Genomic DNA, 20,612 nt, shown 5'->3' on the forward strand with positions numbered 1-20,612 from the left:
ATACCAAGGATTAGAAACACTAAAGTACTGTATATATCATTATAAATGTTCAGTGTAACAGTATATGGATATTTTTGTAAATACGTAAAATAATGCTATTTAAAGATAGAATTGTAGCCTGTGTTAGAGGAAATAGACCTGAAACATTACAGGAGGTCTTTGAAGGCAGATTTTGATCCCAGGGCTCGGTTTCACCAGCATCAGTCTTTACTGACTTTGCTTTTACACATAAAGCAGAGATGCAAACGGCTCCGATTTGGCTGAAACAGATACTATTTGGGAGATTCTGCTGCGGCGCTACGTCAAAGAGGTATAATACTGTAACTTGTATTAAATAAATAGGTGATGTGTACTTTACTGACTCTGCTTTTACACATAAAGTAAAGGCTTTGTTTATTTGTTTTTTTTAAAGCTGTTGTAACCTATTGCAAGCCCCCACAGCTGAAATTCACATGTTTTAATCAAATCCGCCACCTTCCCTAAGTGAGGGATGGAAATAAGACTCCTATTGCATAGCAGATTCACCTGATCCAGGTTTTAAAATAAGCCTGATTAGCCCCAATGTATAGGTAACAAGCACAGGTGTGTCTTATTAAACTGCTAGTAAAACCAGGAAGGGATCAAACTGCTATGCAAAGGGGGGCTTATTTCCATCCCTGCCTAAGCCAACAAGCAGTCCCTCTTACTTTCCTGTTCATATTTTCCAGGTTCCAGTCCAGCAGCTAAAGCGAGGGCGGGCGCTGGAGAATATCCTGACTGTGGGAAAGGTTTCACCCAGTTAGAGCATTTTAAAACACACCAGCGAATTCACACAGGAGAGAAACCGTATCACTGTTCTGACTGTGGGAAGAGTTTCAGTAGGTCACAAAACATGATAAAACACCTGCGAATTCACACAGGAGAGCAACTGTATCGCTGCTCTGACTGTGGGAAGAGTTTCAGTCAGTCAAACAACCTTGTTTCACACCAGCGAATTCACACAGGAGAGAAACCATATCACTGTTCTGACTGTGGGAAGAGTTTCAGTTACTCAGGAGACATGAAAGCACACCAGCGAATTCACACAGGAGAAAAAACGTATCGCTGCTCTGACTGTGGGAAGAGTTTCAGTCAGTCCGGACACCTTGTTTCACACCAGCGAACTCACACAGGAGAGAAACCGTATCGCTGCTCTGACTGTGGGAAGAGTTTCAGTAGGTCAGGAGACATGAAAGAACACCAGCGAATTCACACAGGAGAAAAAACGTATCGCTGCTCTGACTGTGGGAAGAGTTTCAGTCAGTCCGGACACCTTGTTTCGCACCAGCGAACTCACACAGGAGAGAAACCGTATCGCTGCTCTGACTGTGGGAAGAGTTTCAGTAGGTCAGGAGACATGAAAGAACACCAGCGAATTCACACAGGAGAGAAACCGTATTCCTGCTCTGACTGTGGGAAGAGTTTCAGTCAGTCCGGACACCTTGTTTCACACCAGCGAATTCACACAGGAGAGAAACCGTATCACTGTTCTGACTGTGGGAAGAGTTTCAGTAGGTCAGGAGACATGAAAAAACACCAGCGAATTCACACAGGAGAGAAACCGTATTCCTGCTCTGACTGTGGGAAGAGTTTCAGTCATTCAAACAACCTTGTTTCACACCAGCGAATTCACACAGGAGAGAAACCGTATCGCTGCTCTGACTGTGGGAAGAGTTTCCGTCTTAAACAAGGCCTTCAAAATCACCAGCGAATTCACAGGAGAGTGTGATAGAAGAATGATAGAATAATCGCACGAAGAGTTCTAATCTAATATGTTTGGGTGATCTCTGTGATTTGTATAACCTGAATAATGATATTATATGAAGTTTGATGTTAACAAAGTATTAGATTTACAATGTTGAACTAACACACTGGAATGTGGCCAAGGGTCAGCAGCCCTGTTTTCAGAGAAGTGCATGAGTCAGCGACATGAGAATAGGACACTGTCTCAAATGATAATATTTTGAGACAGTGATAGTTCCTCTTTTCTCCCCAGTCACTTAGCTAATATTCTTGTATTAGGGGAATCAACTTTGTGAGACCTGACAGACACTCTCTCCCTAGCAACTAGAAAAATCAACCAATCAGAAAAGTCGGTAGACAACAGTGTCAAGAATACCACGGGGTTGGTTTGAGCTGACTGAGGAGGATAGGAATTACCACAAGTCATGAACTCTGTGCAAAAACTGATTATATAAGGAACTGTTTGACTTAGTGTATTTTGAGCTTTCTTTGCGGTTGCTTGCAGAGTCTGTGTTACTTTGTTGAATGCTCCAGTCTGCAGACTAATAAAGTGTGAGTTGCTCCGACTTGTCTCTGTCTCAATCGTTCTCTCGGTACGGGACCGGTGCCTGCTCGGTTGTATGCAGAAAATTCCACCACAAGAGAGAAACCTTAAAGACTATGTTAATTGGGACTGTTCTATCATGAAGAAAAAAATGTTAACCTTGCATTATGAATTTGAAACAAAAACACTTTGGAAATGTGAAAAAATGAAAAGTTCTCAAAAGTGCCCAGCCATTTAAAGTAGAGATATCAAAATCACAAGTCAAGCTTCATGAAACCTTTGGGGCAACCTTGCTCAGCAGAAAGCAAACAGACACAACTGTAAAACCGATGAGGTCCAAGGTTGCCCCAGTTGTTTCTTCTAACTTGTATCAAAAACACAAGTTAACTTGGAAGAAACAATTGAGGCAACCTTGATCAGCACCAAGCAAACAGGCACAACTATCAAAGAGGTGGGGGCCAAGGTTGCCCCAATTTCACAATTAACACATTTCTCAGTTTTAATTCAGAAATCAGTTGTTTCTACTAACTTGGCTTGTGTTTTTCATGCATTTGATCCGCTTTTACTGTGTCTGAAAAACACAAGCCAAGTTAGTAGAAACAATTGATTTCTGAATTAAAAATGAGAAATGTGTTAATTGTGAAATTAATTGATTAATTATATAACACAATAGTAAGCAATGCTAAAACAACACCTATGTCTAGCTTGTATTTAAATTAGCAAAATGTACTTTTTAAAGGTTGTTGTATCAAATGGAGTTCTATCGCTCTGCCTCTCTGAGTCGTTGTCAGTGCTGGAGCCTTCATCATGTGACGCAGCACCCAGGCAGACTCTGCATTCAGAGGATATAGAGGACTGCTGGGAAAGAGCCTTTTAGGTAGTGAAAAAAACATGAAAATAAAAAGTCACAACTAATCATGCATTTTTTAAATGATCCAATGTGCAATAAATTTTATTTTTTAAGATGTTTATTATTTTTATTTGTCATGATTTGTGTATTTTAATGCTCCACAGAATTCCTGTTGTTTAGCAAGATACTGGTTAATCTTCCCCTCTAGTTCCAGCTAGCACACAGCTCTCCTGGGTATTGCAACACTTCAGCATGTTTAGAGCTCGAATGCAGTACAGGGAGCTCCTCTTTAACTCTCTGAGGCTCCAGCCAAAACAACCACATGCAGAGTGCAGGCTTCTCTTAATATAAGCTTATCCTCACCGCTCATTGGTCGGGCTAGAGTAGGTGATTTGCATAACTTTCCATCACTCGCACAGCAGAGCGAGCCCGCAGGGGGCGGTGCACACACATACACACACACACACACACACACACAGGAAAACAACAGGCAGCAGCTCATACACAGACGTTAGATGTAATTTTTAGTTCGTTTGAATATGTTTAATTAATTTTAACAATAAAAAGTGAGCTGAGGAAACAGTGTGAAACCAGCAAGTTATTTTATTAGCTGCAAGTGCAGCATTTCTGCTTCTGTGCTTCTGGCAGCATTTACAAGTGCTGGAACCAGGCAAGCGCAGAGATGCAGACAGAGGGAGAAGGGAGTGACGTCACATCCGCAGACTGACCGCCGAACGGGGCTGGCCACAAACAACACAAGGAGAACACGTGCAAGGGAGGCAGCCGGGGACACAAGAGACAAGCAAACACAACACACGTGTGCAACCGCACACACACACACAAAACAACAACACAATAAACAACAAACAATTCAAAAAATAAATTGTACAAGCCCTGCAAGGGCTGATGGGAATCCAGTCCCCTGATTCTACTTCAACCATTTATGTTTGAACAACTAAAGTAAACTTGAATGTTCAACTAACTTAAAATGGACGAGTGTTATGAATACAATTTGAATTTGTAAGTGTATGTAACTTGATTAAATTTATTTAGAATGACTTTGGAGGTTACAGTGTGTGTGTGTGTATATATATATATATATATATATATATATATATATATTGGTTAATTTATGCCAGGGCTGGCTGGGGCTCAGCCCGGCACCTCTGGTCTTGACGAGGCAAAGCGCCGGCACCTCTTCAGCTATGAGATTTAAAAATGTCATAAAATGTTTTGCTCTCAAATGCGTTGTCTTCCAATTCTCAACAGAGTTCCATCCATTCTGCACGTTCTTGCGTGCGCTAAACAGAGACAGCGCTGTCACGTTACCATTTCAGCTGCGTGCTATAAACATGACACTGGCTGCGATAGAAGGACTGCCACGCTCGTGTGTCGTTTGTTAAACACAAATAAGTTTACTTGATTTGAAAAACGTCTTGAACGATTAAAGCAAATTCCACACTACTGGGTTTGATTGAATGAGTCGCCCACAACAAGCTTCAATATGAAAGCTGAACATTAATTTCAATAAACACGTTTTTAATGAAAAACAAATTGTAGCCTACTTCACTATAGTAAAAACTGGCTTCTGTTATTTTCAATTTACCACTGCTTCCCATTATACCACTGCTTAATAACAGGAAGAACATTTTAAGGGTTAGTGTTGAAGTTAAACGCGTTGGTGCTGCCTGTCTCCCTATCCCCACGCAGGAACATTACCCTGCTAACCTCCCCTATTCAGCCATCAGCGGAGATGATTCAACCACGAACAGCGACATGGATGAGAATAGGAAAGTGGAGGAGGCTGACGTAGAGGATGAAGACATGGATATTGCAGAGTGATTGTAAATAATGAAGAGACTGTCAGTTACCTGAATAGGTTTTTCCTGGTATCTGCTGTAATATTGTGAGCTGTGTGTGTGTGTGTCGGGTTTAAAGTCTACTTCAATTATATTCATCTGTGTTTTTTACTTTCATGTTTCCAAAGTGCAAAACAAAAACTACAACTGCAAAAGAGAAAAGGGAACCGATTATCAAGTGTAATAAAACTCTAAGATGTTATTTTTGTAATGATTTATCAATGGAAATTACAGAGCCATCGATACAGTACTGTATGTATTATAGCCGTTAAATATAAAAAGGATGTGAACTCTTTCTTGTGTTAGTTTTGAATGGACGCTGTGCCTCTATGGAGCTCGATGGAGCAGCTGAGACTCAGCTTAAAAGCATAAAAGGAAGGTTTTTATCATAATATCCAGAAAGAGGTGAATAAAGAGTTGGGAAGGAAAGAGGAAAGAGTGTTGGATAGGTTAAGAATTGGGCAGAGTTCTTTAAATAAACATCTTTTAAGACTGGAGAAACATGAAGATGGAAAGTGTGAAAAATGTAAAGTAGCTGAAACAGTAGAACATTATTTATTAAAGTGTGAGAAATATGAGGAGCAGAGAAGGAATGTGGAGAGGAGGCTGAGAGAAATGGAGGTATAGGAAGTCAATATAAAGAACTTGCTAGGGAAAGAGGACGGGAGACTGAATAGAGAAAGGATACTGACGAAATATATAAAGGAAACAGGAAAAGAAGGGAAGTTATAATAAATAAAGATGACAGAAAAATAAAGTAAAACAAAGACACACAAAGGAGTACAGATGGAGGGCGCTCATCATCTAATATAATAGATGGGATGCGTCCTATAGATTAACCAGAAGAAGAGACTCCGCCTCGGAGCATGCGCACAAACTGCATCCGGGAACGCGGCGCTGCTGGCGTTTCAAACACACAGCAGGAGGTAAACACGGAGCCCTGCGGAGGATTTTATATTTGTGTGTTTAGTTAAACGATATTACATACCCGTTTGTAAGGCGTGGACGAGACTAAAAGGTAAGTTACAGTATTATTCATTTTAATTGAAGGTTATTTGTTTGCGACGCGCGCGCGCGTGTGAGACTCTTTGTCTGTTAAATGAACAGGCGTGACGTCATCAACAACACCGAGTCCATTTAAAATATAACAATTTAATCAATAAAAAATAAGGTACCGACGTTTTTATGTTTAATATTAATGAGAACATGTTTGAGTCTTAGTGTGTTAGCTGGGTATTTACATTGAGGGGCAGGCCAACTACAGCTAATATATACCATAGTGTGTGTGCAACACTGATCAACGAGGGACGCGTAAACTGACTAATTATATATATATATATATATATATATATATATATATATATATATATATATATATATTTATATATTTATATATATACTTACAGAGACTTACAAAGACTGTAGGGTGTGTGTGAACTATGCATAAACAGCGTCTCACCCGAAACACGGAGCACAAGGAGGTTAATAATAGGGTCCGAGTTATTTTCGCATGTTTTCTTACTGTTGTTAGATTTGTGGCTATAACTCTATAAAGGTTAGAGGTACATCATGTCATATACGTGAAAATCAGGTACATGAAATGAATGCGCACACACTAGGGTTCCATTAAAAAAAAACACTAAGTACCCTGAGACTCACCCTGTTCAATTCAGATTCACAAAAAACACAGAAAAAGGAGAGGTGATTTTTAGAAAAAACAAAACAACAAAAAAAAACATTTATTCTTTTTGAAAAAAATGTTTTAGCATGGCCAGCTCAAATCTAGCATGGATACATTTTTTTTTTTTTTTTTTTTTTTTTTTAAATTGGACACAAAATAAAGTAATTATGGCCATATATACAAAACGGACAGAAAAGCAACCAAAAAAAAAAAGATTAATTGAAAATGTGCAAAAGAAAAAAAGAAAACAACATTCAAATGGTTTGTCCGAGGCACCCTGATTATGTGGCACACGATGGGGCTGCTCACTGTGGCTTGAATAGCCAGCAAAGTGGCAACCAGGACAACATAACCCTAAACAGCTCCCGGCATCTGAGCCACAAACATGGGAGATTATATATATGTGTGTATGTGTGTATATATATATACAGTGCCTTGCAAAAGTATTCAGACCCCTGACCAATTCTCTCATATTACTGAATTACAAATGGTACATTGACATTTCGTTCTGTTTGATATTTTATTTTAACACTGAAACTCAAAATCAATTATTGTAAGGTGACATTGGGAAATATTTTTAAGAACAATAAAACAAACTGAAATATCTTGCTTGCATAAGTATTCAACCCCCACACATTAATATTTGGTAGAGCCACCTTTTGCTGCAATAACAGCTTTAAGTCTTTTGGGGCAAGTATGTACCAGCTTTGCACACAGTGTCGGAGTGATTTTAGCCCATTCTTCTTGGCAGATTTGCTCCAGGTTGTTCAGGTTGGTTGGACGACGCTTGTGGACCGCAATTTTCAAATAGTGCCACAGATTCTCAATGGTATTGAGATCAGGACCTTGACTGGGCCACTGTAGGACATTCACCTTTTTGTTCTTGAGCCACTCCAATGTTGCTTTGGCCTTGTGCTTGGGATCATTATCCTGCTGAAAGGTGAATTTCCTCCCAAGCTTCAGTTTTTTAGCGGACTGAAGCAGGTTCTCTTGCAGTATTTCCCTGTATTTTGCTCCATCCATTCTTCCTTCAGTTTTAACAAGATGCCCAGTCCCTGCTCATGAGAAGCATCCCCACAGCATGAAGCTGCCACCACCATACTTCACTGTAGGGATGGTGTGTCTTGAGGCATGGGCAGTGTTAGGTTTGCGCCACACATAGTGCTTTGAGATTTGGCCAAAAAGCTCTATCTTGGTCTCATCTGACCACAAAACCTTTTCCCACATCGCAGCTGGGACACTCTCATGCTTTCTGGCAAACTCCAGACGTGCTTTCAGATGGTACTTTTTGAGTAACGGCTTCTTTCTTGCCACCTTCCCATACAGGCCAGTGTTATACAGAGCTCTTGATATGGTTCACTGGTGCACCATTACTCCACTCCCAGCCACTGAACTCTGTAGCTCCTTCATAGTGATTGTTGGCCTCTCTCTGGCTTCTCTCACAAGTCTCCTTCTTGTTTGAGCGCTGAGTTTTGAGGGACGGCCTTTTCTTGGCAGTGCCTGGGTGGTGTGATGCAGCTTCCACTTCCTGATTATTGATCCAACTGTGCTCACTGGGATATCCAAACACTTGGATATTATTTTGTACCCTTTCCCTGATCTATGCATTTGTATTACTTTATCTCTAACTTCTGTAGAATGCTCTTTGGTCTTCATTTTCCTTCAGATTCACAGCCTGACCAATGATCCTTCAACAGTGGGGTTGTTATCCAGAAAATGTGACAGCAACTTTAATGGTTCACAGGTGGAGGCCAATGGTAAGGTAATTGTGTCCTCGTTAGGGCAATTTCTTTCATCGGTGTAAACTGGGAGCTTCCACAGCACAGAGGTTGAATACTTATGCAAGCAAGATATTTCAGTTTTTTATTTCTTAAAAATATTTCCCAACATAAAATCAATGTCACCTTACAATAATTGATTTTGAGTTTCAGTGTTTTAAAATAAAATATCAAACAGAACGAAATTTCAATGTACCATTTGTAATTCAGTAATATGAGAGAATTGGTCAGGGGTCTGAATACTTTTGCAAGGCACTGTATATGTGTGTATATTATATGCACACATTATTATTTCAGCAAAAATAAACTGCCAGTACATTCTGGGACTTTCACATGTCTTCCACTATTCCACTTAGTACGATACTAAAATTCTTAGTCCATGGCAAGAGTTAAACTAAGTTAGTCCCATACTTGGTATCCTCTAGAGGGCAGCAGCAGTTATTTTTGGCTTCGGTGCAATTGATACCTTTTTTAGTACGCAGCTGGGGACTAACTTCAGCCTCTAAGTTCGTTGCAATTGGTATCTAACTTGCGCACTAGTTTAGTACGGAGCTGCGTTCTAACCACGGGATCATCCCCAGTTAGTACGCTGCTTTCAGTTCAGTGCAGTTGACCCACTGAGGATAAAGGGAACATTGACTGATTTTGTCAGAAAATGCCACGACAAAGATCCCACGTTGCAAATATATCAGCAAACGAGAGACTAAAAGATTTTCATTGCTTTGCTTTGAACACTGTGAAGGTGACGGCCGATGCGATCCACAGGGGAAATTCGACATTGACTTGTTTTGGTCATCGACAGCTGACCGTCTTCTTCATGTGAAAACATTAGCTTTCAGATACATCGATGCAGTAAATACAGCCGATGCCGAGCGCAGCACCTCGCTGTGGAATCTTGTCCTGTCCGATCGGAGGCGTTCTCTTTCGGAAGACAAACTGAAGGAGCTGGTGTTCCTTTATATCAATCATGGAATTTAGAAAAAAATCCATTGTTTTCTAGTTATTATTTTTTAACTTATGCTAGTATTTTCATATTCAGTATGAGAGAAGGACCCAATACAACTGCACAATAGTTTTGTTACTTTGCACACACTTGTTCAGAGATACCGCATCATTTTGGATATTTTTTTTTCTGTGCATAATTCCCTGGGGTGTAAGAGATTCGAAAGACTTTAAGAGAAGATTCAGGCAGTTGAGAGCATGAGAGTGCATTGTCAGATTGTGTGTGTGCTTTTCTTCTTTATTTAAAAATGGTTTCTGTGAAGTGGTATGGTTTATATATTGCTTATGCGGCTTTAGTATTGACTTCAATATAATGCATACTGTATGTTTTCTAGGTTTGAAAGTGCTGTTGAAAAAGTTACTGAAGTTTATTGTAGTTTAATTAGAATAATAAAAAGAAAAATTAATCAGAAACCTTTTTGTGACTTTTTGGCCCTTGAAGGATGTTATTAGAATAGTCGTAACTGATAATCGATAATCAAATTGACTTGTAAAAGTGATAATGTCTCATCACTAATCCATGCCTCCGATATGATACGCTAGTCATTCACAATACAGATGCAGCTTCAAATAGCAGAGTGAAGAAATAAAAATGAATCTCTGTCAACTTTCCCCTGTGTAGTCAGTCTATATCAAAAAGTGTTCTCTTAGGAGGTATTCCTATATGCAGAGACTACTGGGTATGTTCCAAATCTGAAACAAATGTTAGAACATGTTGCTCGAAAGAAATCTGCAATAAATAATATATGGAATGGATACATTATGTAAACATTTCAACAGATAAAATCCTCTGGTATTATGAAGTTATTACAAGAAATTGTATGTCCCTTCATTAGCAAAGCCACCCCTGCTATTAAGGACAGATGTTGTCGGCCCCTTGAATGGCCTTTATTGACCTTGTATTTAAATAAATACATGCATTTGCTTTTCAGCAGCTACTAAACAGAATCCCGTGTGCTGCCATGGAGAGTGTGAAGATGGAATCTGTCCAGATTAAAGAGGAGTTCCCTGAACTTGAACTGGTCCCCATTAGAGTGGAGTTCTGTGGGCTGGCGTCCCTCCCCATTAAACAGGAGCTCTGTGTGGTGCAATTTGACAGCAGTCAGCCAGAGGTCTCTGAGATTAAAGCTGAGCACAATGAATTGGAGATCCCCCAGACAAAAGAACCCCTTCCTGTTAAACAAGAAGAGGTGCTGGAAACTGTCCGTATTAAATGGGAGCCCCTTGAAGTAGAGTTTGAGCACATGGAACCAGTGAAGGTAGAATCTGAGGACTTTAAACCAAACATCCCTGAGCTGGAGCCTGTACGCCTGCGGGAGTGTAGCGTGGTGCTGGAGAGAATCTGCGTGAGAGAGCAAGGCGTTGGAGAGGAAGACTCTCCCAACAGCATGCAAGGAGGTGGAAAGGAAGACGGGCGCTCCCATTCAGAATGCAGTCTAGCAGGTGAGTGACTCCCAGTAGCTGTGACATTGTCATTCTAGATTGCGTGATATCCACAGTGTGGTTGAGAGGGAGGGAGGGAGCATGTGGGTTACATTACTAGCTATTTGTTTTTCCTGTACCACTCCAAACAGTTCAAGATAGGACTCAATACTGGTGAACTTCAGATACAGATATAATGTAGTCATTGCACGGGGAGTGGGGGTAATTATACCAAGGGGGAGAAACACTAAAGTACTGTATATATCATTATAAATGTTGAGTGTAACAGTATATGGATATTTTTGTAAATGCGTAAAATAATGCTATTTAAAGATATAATTGTAGCATGTGTTGGAGGAAATAGACCTGAAACATTACAGGAGGTCTTGGAAGGCAGGTTTTGATCCCAGGGCTCGGTTTCACCAGCATCAGTCTTTACTGACTCTGCTTTTACACATAAAGTAAAGAATTTGTTTAGTTGTTTTTTTTTTTTAAGCTGTTGTAATGTATTGCAAGCCCCCACAGCTGAAATTCACATGTTTTAATCCACTCCACCACCTGCCCTAAGTGAGGGATGGAAATAAGACTCTGTTGCATAGCAGATTCACCTATTCCAGGTTTTAAAATGAGCCCGAGTAGCCCCAATGTATAGGTAACGAGCACAGGTGTCTTATTAAACTGCTAGTAAATCCAGCAAGGGATCAAACTGCTATGCAAAGGGGGGCTCATTTCCATCCCTGCCTAAGCCAGCAAGCAGTCCCTCTTACTTTCCTGTTCATATTTTCCAGGTTCCAGTCCAGCAGCTAAAGCGAGGGCGGGCGCTGGAGAATATCCTGACTGTGGAAAAGGTTTCACCCAGTTAGACCATTTTAAAACACACCAGCGAACTCACACAGGAGAGAAACCGTATCACTGTTCTGACTGTGGGAAGAGTTTCAGTAGGTCACGAAACATGAAAACACACCAACGAATTCACACAGGAGAGAAACCGTATTCCTGCTCTGACTGTGGGAAGAGTTTCAGTCGGTCAGACAGCCTTGTTTCACACCAGCGAATTCATACAGGAGAGAAACCGTATCGCTGCTCTGACTGTGGTAAGAGGTTCAGTCACTCAGTATCCCTGAGAACACACCAGCGAATTCACACAGGAGAGAAACCGTATCGCTGCTCTGACTGTGGGAAGAGTTTCAGTCACTCAGTATCCCTGAAAGCACACCAACAAACTCACACAGGAGAGAAACCGTATCGCTGCTCTGACTGTGGGAAGAGTTTCAGTCAGTCAAACAACCTTATTTCACACCAGCGAATTCACACAGGAGAGAAACCGTATCGCTGCTCTGACTGTGGGAAGAGTTTCAGTCACTCAGTATCCCTGAAAGCACACCAACAAACTCACACAGGAGAAAAACCGTATTGCTGCTCTGACTGTGGGAAGAGTTTCAGTAGGTCAGGCGACATGAAAGCACACCAGCGAATTCACACAGGAGAGAAACCGTATTCCTGCACTCACTGTGTGATGTGTTTCCGTAGGTCAGGAGACATGAAAAAACACCAGCGAATTCACACAGGAGAGAAACCGTATTCCTGCTCTGACTGTGGGAAGAGTTTCAGTCTGTCATACCACCTTGTTTCACACCAGCGAATTCACACAGGAGAGAAACCGTATCGCTGCTATAACTGTGGTAAGAGTTTCAGTAGGTCAGTAGACATGAAAGCACACCAGCGAATTCACACAGGAGAGAAACCATATCGCTGCTTTGACTGTGGGAAGAGTTTCAGTTATTCAGGAAACCTGAAAGCACACCAGCGAATTCACACAGGAGAGAAACCGTATCGCTGCTCTGACTGTGGGAAGAGTTTCAGTCAGTCAGCCAGCCTTAAAACACACCAGCGAATTCACAGAAGAGAGAAACCTTAAAGACTATGTTAATATGGACTGTTCTATCATGAAGAAAAAAATGTTAACCTTGCATTATGAATTTGAAACAAAAACACTTTGGAAATGTGAAAAAACGCCAAGTTATCAAAAGTACCCAGCCATTTAAAGTAGAGATATCAAAAACACAAGCCAAGTTTCAAGAAACCATTGGGGCAACCTTGCTCAGCAGAAAACAAACAGGCACAACTGTAAAACCGATGAATTCCAAGGTTGCCCCAGTTGTTTCTTCTAACTTGTATCAAAAACACAAGTTAACTTGGAAGAAACAATTGGGGCAACCTTGGCCAGCACCAAGCAAACAGGCACAACTATCAAAGAGGTGGGGGCCAAGGTTGCCCCAATTTCACAACTAACACGTTTATCAGTTTTAATTCAGAAATCAATTGTTTCTACTAACTTGGCTTGTGTTTTTCATGCATGATCCGCTTTTACTGTGTCTGAAAAACACAAGCCAAGTTAGTAGAAACAATTGATTTCTGAATTAAAACTGAGAAATGTGTAAATTGTGAAATTAATTGATTAATTATACAACACAATAGTAAGCAACAATAAAACAACACCTATGTCTAGCTTGTATTTAAATTAGCAAAATGTACTTTTTAAAGGTTGTTGTATCAATTTGAGTTCTATCGCTCTGCCTCTCTGAGTCGTTGTCAGTGCTGGAGCCTTCATCATGTGACGCAGCACCCAGGCAGACTCTGCATTCAGAGGATATAGAGGACTGCTGGGAAAGAGCCTTTTAGGTAGTGAAAAAAACATGAAAATAAAAAGTCACAACTAATCATGCATTTTTTAAAATGATCCAGTGTTCAATAAATTTTATTTTTTAGATGTGTTTATTATTTTTATTTGTCATGATTTGTGTGTTTTAATGCTGCACAGAATTCCTGTTTAGCAAGATACTGGTTAATCTTCCCCTCTAGTTCCAGCTAGCACACAGCTCTCCTGGGTATTGCAACACTTCAGCATGTTTAGAGCTCGGATGCAGTACTGGGAGCTCCTCTTTAACTCTCTGAGTCCCCAGCCACAACAACCACATGCAGAGCGCAGGCTGCTCTTAATATAAGCTTATCCTCACCGCTCATTGGTCGGGCTAGAGTAGGTGATTTGCATAACTTTCCACCACCCGCACAGCACAGCGAGCCCGCAGGGGGCGGTGCGCACACACACACACACACACACACACACACACACACAGAGGAAAACAACAGGCAGCAGCTCATACACAGACGTTAGATGTAAGTTTTAGTTTGTTTGAAAATGTTTAATTAATTTTAACAGTAAAAAGTGAGCTGAGGAAACAGTGTGAAACCAGCAGGTTATTTTATTAGCTGCAAGTGCAGCATTTCTGCTTCTGTGCTTCTGGAAGCATTTACAAGTGCTGGAACCAGGCAGCAGCAGAGATGCAGACAGAGGGAGAAGGGAGTGACGTCACATCCGCAGACTGACCGCCGAACGGGGCTGGCCACAAACAACACAAGGAGAACACGTGCAAGGGAGGCAGCCGGGGACACAAGAGACAAGCAAACACAACACCCGTGTGCAACCGCACACACACACAAAACAACAACACAATAAACAACAAACAATTCAAAAAATAAATTGTACAAGTCCCGCAAGGGCTGATGGGAATCCAGTCCCCTGCTACTAACAACCAAACGAGCAAGATGGCCTGAATGGCCTCCTCTCGTTTGTAAACTTTCTTATGTTCTTATGTTCTACTTCAACAATTTACGTTTGAACAACTAAAGTAAACTTGAAAGTTCAACTAACTTAAAATGGACGAGAGTTATGAATACAATTTGAATTTGTAAGTGTATGTAACCTGATTAAATTTATTTAGAATGACTTTGGAGGTTACAGTGTGTGTGTGTGTGTATATATATATATATATATATATATATATTGGTTAATTTATGCCAGGGCTGTCTGGGGCTCAGCCCGGCACCTCTGGGCTTGACGAGGCAAAGCGCCGGCACCTCTTCAGCTATGAGATTTAAAAATGTCATAAAATGTTTTGCTCTCAAATGCGTTGTCTTCCAATTCTCAACAGAGTTCCATCCATTCTGCACGTTCTTGCGTGCGCTAAACAGAGACAGCGCCGTCACGTTACCATTTCAGCTGCGTGCTATAAACATGACACTGGCTGTGATAGGACTGCCACGCTCGTGTGTCGTTTGTTAAACACAAAGAAGCTTACTTGAGTTGAAAAACGTCTTGAACGATTAAAGCAAATTCCACACTACTGGGTTTGACTGAATGAGTCGCCAACAACAAGCTTCAATATGAAAGCTGAACATTAATTTCAATAAACACGTTTTTAATGAAAAACAAATTGTAGCCTACTTCACTATAGTAAAAACTGGCTTCTGTTATTTTCAATTTACCACTGCTTCCCATTATACCACTGCTTAATAACAGGAAGAACATTTTATTAAGGGTTAGTGTTGAACTTAAACGCGTTGGTGCTGCCTGTCTCCCTATCCCCACGCAGGAACATTACCCTGCTAACCTCCCTTATTCAGCCATCAGCGGAGATGATTCAACCACGAACAGCGACAAAAGTGCAAAACATAAACTTCAACTGCAAAAGAGAAAAGGGAACCGATTATCAAGTGTAATAAAACTCTAAGATGTTATTTTTGTAATGATTTATCAATGGAAATTACAGAGACATCGATACAGTACTGTGTGTATTACAGCCGTTAAATATAAAAAGGATGTGAACTCTTTCTTGTGTTAGTTTTGAATGGACGCTGCGCCTCTATGGAGCTCGATGGAGCAGCTGAGACTCAGCTTAAAAGCATAAAAGGAAGGTTTTATCATAATATCCAGAAAGAGGTGAATAAAGAGTTGTGAAGGAAAGAGGAAAGAGTGTTGGATAGGTTAAGGATTGGGCAGAGTTCTTTAAATGAACACCTTTTAAGACTGGAGAAACATGAAGATGGAAAGTGTGAAAAATGTAAAGTAGCTGAAACAGTAGAACAGTATTTATTAAAGTGTGAGAAATATGAGGAGCAGAGAAGGAATGTGGAGAGGAGGCTGAGAGAAATGGAGGTATAGGAAGTCAATATAAAGAACTTGCTGGGGAAAGAGGACGGGAGACTGAATAGAGAAAGGATACTGACGAAATATATAAAGGAAACAGGAAAAGAAGGGAAGTTATAATAAATAAAGATGACAGAAAAATAAAGTGAAACAAAGACACACAAAGGAGTACAGATGGAGGGCGCTCATCATCTAATATAATAGATGGGATGCGTCCTATAGATTAACCAGAAGAAGAGCCTCCGCCTCGGAGCATGCGCACAAACTGCATCCGGGAACGCGGTGCTGCTGGCGTTTCAAACACACAGCAGGAGGTAAACACGGAGCCCTGCGGAGGATTTTATATTTGTGTGTTTAGTTAAACGATATTACATACCCGTTTGTAAGGCGTGGACGAGACTAAAAGGTAAGTTACAGTATTATTCATTTTAATTGAAGGTTGTTTGTTTGTGACGCGCGCGCGTGTGAGACTCTTTGTTTGTTAAATGAACAGGCGTGACGTCATCAACAACACCGAGTCCATTTAAAATATAACAATTTAATCAATAAAAAATAAGGTACCGACGTTTTTATGTTTAATATTAATGACAACGTGTTTGAGTCTTAGTGTGTTAGCTGGGTATTTACATTGAGGGGCAGGCGAACTACCGCTATACCATAGTGTGTGTACAACACTGATCAACGAGGGGCGCGAAAACTGACTCATATATATATATATATATAGAGTTTAGCAGACACCTTTATCCAAGACAACTTACAGAGACTATAGGGTGTGTGTGAACTATGCATAAACAGCGTCTCACCCGAAACACGGAGCACAAGGAGGTTAATAATAGGGTCCGAGTTATTTTCACATGTTTTTTACTACCGCGTGGATTTTCACGAAACTGATAAAAAATAGTAAATGATCAGCCAGAGACTACTGTATGTATGTTGCAGATCTGAAACAAATGTTAGAACATGTTAATCGACAGAAATCAGCAGTAAATAATATATGGAATGGATACATTATGTAAACATTTCAACAGATAAAATCCTCTGGTATTATGAACAGAAATTCTGTATTTCTTCAATAGTAAAGCCACCCCTGCTATTAAGGACAGATCTTGTCAACCCCTTGAATAGCCTTAATAGCCCTGTATTTAAATAAATACATACTTTTTTTTTATTTTTATTTTTTCCAGCAGCTTCTAAACAGAATCCCGCGTGCTGCCATGGACAGTGTGGAGATGGAATCTCTCCAGATTAAAGAGGAGTTCCTTGAACTTGAAGTGGTCCCCATTAGAGTGGAGTTCTCTGGGCTGGCTTCCCTCCCCATTAAACAGGAGCTCTGTGAGATGCAATGTGACAGCAGTCAGCCAGAGGTCTCTGAGATTAAAGCTGAACACAATGAATTGGAGATCCCCCAGACAGAAGAACCCCTTCCTGTGAAACAAGAAGAGGTGCTGGAAACTGTCCGTATTAAACAGGAGCCCCCTGAAGTAGAGTTTGACCACATGGAACCAGTGAAGGAAGAATCCGAGGACTTCAAACCAAACATCCCTGAGCTGGAGCCTGTACGCCTGCGGGAGTGTAGCGTGGTGCTGGAGAGAATCTGCGTGAGAGAGCAAGGCGCTGGAGAGGAAGGCTCTCCCAACAGCATGCAAGGAGGTGGAAAGGAAGACGGGCGCGCCCATTCAGAATGCAGTCTAGCAGGTGAGTGACTCCCAGTAGCTGTGACATTGTCATTCTAGATTGCGTGATATCCACAGTGTGCTTGAGAGGGAGGGAGGGAGCATGTAGGCTAGATTACTAGCTATTTGTTTTTCCTGTACCACTCCAAACAGTTCAAGATAGGACTCAATACTGGTGAACTTCAGATACAGATAGAATGTAGTCATTGCTCAGGGAGTGGGGGGAATTATACCAAGGGGGAGAAACTCTAAAGTACTGTATATATCATTATAAATGTTCAGTGTAACAGTATATGGATATTTTTGTAAATGTGTAATGTAATATTATAGAAAAATATATAATAGTAGCATGTGTTAGAGGAAATAGACCTGAAACATTACAGGAGGTCTTGGAAGGCAGATTTTGATCCCAGGGCTCGGTTTCACCAGCATCAGTCTTTACTGACTGCTTTTACACATAAAGTAAAGGCTTTGTTTATTTGTTTTTGTTAAAGCTGTTGTAACCTATTGCAAGCCCCCACAGCTGAAATTCACATGTTTTAATCAAATCCACCACCTGCCCTAAGTGAGGGATGGAAATAAGACTATTGCATAGCAGATTCACCTATTCCAGGTTTTAAAATGAGCCTGATTAGCCCCAATGTATAGGTAACAAGCACAGGTGTGTCTTATTAAACTGCTAGTAAAACCAGGAAGGGATCAAACTGCTGTGCAAAGGGGAGCTTATTTCCATCCCTGCCTAAGCCAGCAAGCAGTCCCTCTTACTTTCTTTCCTGTTCATATTTTCCAGGTTGCAGTCCAGCAGCTAAAGCGAGGGCGGGCGCTGGAGAATATCCTGACTGTGGGAAAGGTTTCACCCAGTTAGAGCATTTTAAAACACACCAGCGAACTCACACAGGAGAGAAACCGTACCACTGCTCTGACTGTGGGAAGAGTTTCAGTCAGTCAGGAGACATGAAAGCACACCAGCGAATTCACACAGGAGAGAAACCGTATTTCTGCACTCGCTGTGGGAAGAGTTTCAGTCAGTCAAACAACCTTGTTTCACACCAGCGAATTCACACAGGAGAAAAACCGTATTTCTGCACTTGCTGTGGGAAGAGTTTCAGTCAGTCAAACAACCTTGTTTCACACCAGCGAATTCACACAGGAGAGAAACCGTATCGCTGCTCTGACTGTGGGAAGAGTTTCAGTCAGTCAAACAACCTTGTTTCACACCAGCGAATTCACAGAGGAGAGAAACCGTATCGCTGCTCTGACTGTGGGAAGAGTTTCAGTCAGTCAGCCAGCCTTAAAACACACCAGCGAATTCACACAGGAGAGAAACCGTATCGCTGCTCTGACTGTGGGAAGAGTTTTAGTCGGTTAGACAACCTTGTTTCACACCAGCGAATTCACTCTGGAGAGACATCGTATTGCTGCTCTGACTGTGGGAAGAGTTTCCGTTTTAAACAAGGCCTTCAGAAACACCAGCGAATTCACAGAAGAGAGAAACCTTAACCTTTAGCGGTCCATTTATTCAGCGCGTCTCAGGCGCGTTGGGTCCAATTTATTTTCACACGCGCAGTTTATTTTAGAACCGCTGTTTAAAAGTATTTTTTTCATAATAAAACGGTTTAAAAGGCTCTGCATATCAACAGGACACTCAGTACTGCATCTCCAGCCCCGCCCCACCCCTTGTTGACTATATTTTTCACATACGTCTTAATAATAGTACATACCGATAAATCATCTCCTGATCACTCGTTTTATCATAATTTATTTTATTACTATAACATCTAAAAAAAGCTCTGCAAATGTCTGATGTTCTTTGAGTGCTGGATGCAGAAGCAGCTATCTTGTTTGTGTATGTCCGTGTTATCTATGTGGTGTCGGGGCGATCTGTATTCATGAGATACGTCCTTTTTTATTTCGGCTCCTATTGGTCTCACTCGGCCATTGAATGGTTTTCTCGGCTTTTTCCAGAGAAAAAACGACTAGAGACCTGTATTTTACGTTTAAGGGGAAATTGCGATGTCGGATCAGGTCTGACATAGGACCGCAAAGGGTTAAAGACTGTTCTGTCATGAGGAAAAAAAATGTTAACCTCACATTATGAATCTGAAACAAAAACACTTTGGAAATGTGAAAAAACGCCAAGTTCTCAAAAGTGCCCAGCCATTTAAAGTAGAGATATCAAAAACACAAGACAAGCTTCAAGAAACAAGTGGGGCAACCTTAGCCAGCACCAAGCAAACAGGCACAACTATCAAAGAGGTGGGGGCCAAGGTTGCCCCAATTTCACAATTAACACATTTCTCATTTTTAATTCAGAAATCAATTGTTTCTACTAACTTGGCTTGTGTTTTTCAGACACAGTAAAAGCGGATCAAATGCATGAAAAACACAAGCCAAGTTAGTAGAAACAATTGGTTTCTGAATTAAAACTGAGAAATGTGTTAGTTGTGATATTAATTTATAAAGGAGGGATGAAAAGAAAACCAGAAGCCCAAATATACTGTAATGCAATGTAAGGTCTCTCTCAGAATTATTATCATTATTATTATTATTATTATTATTTAAAAGAAAAATAATCTTCCAACTGAATGTGCATTTAAAAAAATGTGTCGGGTTTACAGTCTACTTCAATTATATTCATCTGTGTTTTTTTCTTTCATGTTTCCAAAGTGCAAAACAAAAACTACAACTGAAAGAGAAAAGGGAACCGATTATCAAGTGTAATAAAACTCTAAGATGTTAGTTTGTAATGATTTATCAATGGAAATTACATTATAATTACAGTACTGTATGTATTACAGCCGTTAAATAAAAAAAAAGCATTCTTGTAGTGTTAGTTTTTAGCAGTGTGGTTATGTACATGTTCAGAGTTGTTGTGTTTACCCGCTGCCCCGGCCTGCTGAAGACTAAGCCATGTAGAGTGTGTTTTAATGACCCCTGCAGGCACACACCACCATGCAACCCCTGCACGCACACACCCACCATGCAACCCCTGCGCGCACACACCACCATGCAACCCCTGCACGCACACACCACCATGCAACCCCTGCACGCACAC

The 20,612-nt window shown here is 40.8% G+C and overlaps 1 protein-coding gene across 1 annotated transcript; it reads left to right on the forward strand.

Moving 5' to 3' along the window:
* LOC131696727 (zinc finger protein 271-like) lies at positions 1-20,390 on the forward strand. Its single transcript, XM_059010657.1, has 5 exons — positions 1-1,744; positions 4,866-4,964; positions 10,414-10,918; positions 11,686-12,759; positions 18,423-20,390. The coding sequence occupies exons 1-5, from the start codon at positions 872-874 to the stop codon at positions 19,055-19,057; spliced, it is 3,186 nt and encodes a 1,061-aa protein (XP_058866640.1). The 5' UTR covers positions 1-871; the 3' UTR covers positions 19,058-20,390.
* The last annotated feature ends 222 nt before the right edge of the window (positions 20,391-20,612 follow it).

Source organism: Acipenser ruthenus, chromosome 41, assembly GCF_902713425.1.
Source record: "Acipenser ruthenus chromosome 41, fAciRut3.2 maternal haplotype, whole genome shotgun sequence".
Lineage (NCBI taxonomy): Eukaryota > Metazoa > Chordata > Actinopteri > Acipenseriformes > Acipenseridae > Acipenser > Acipenser ruthenus.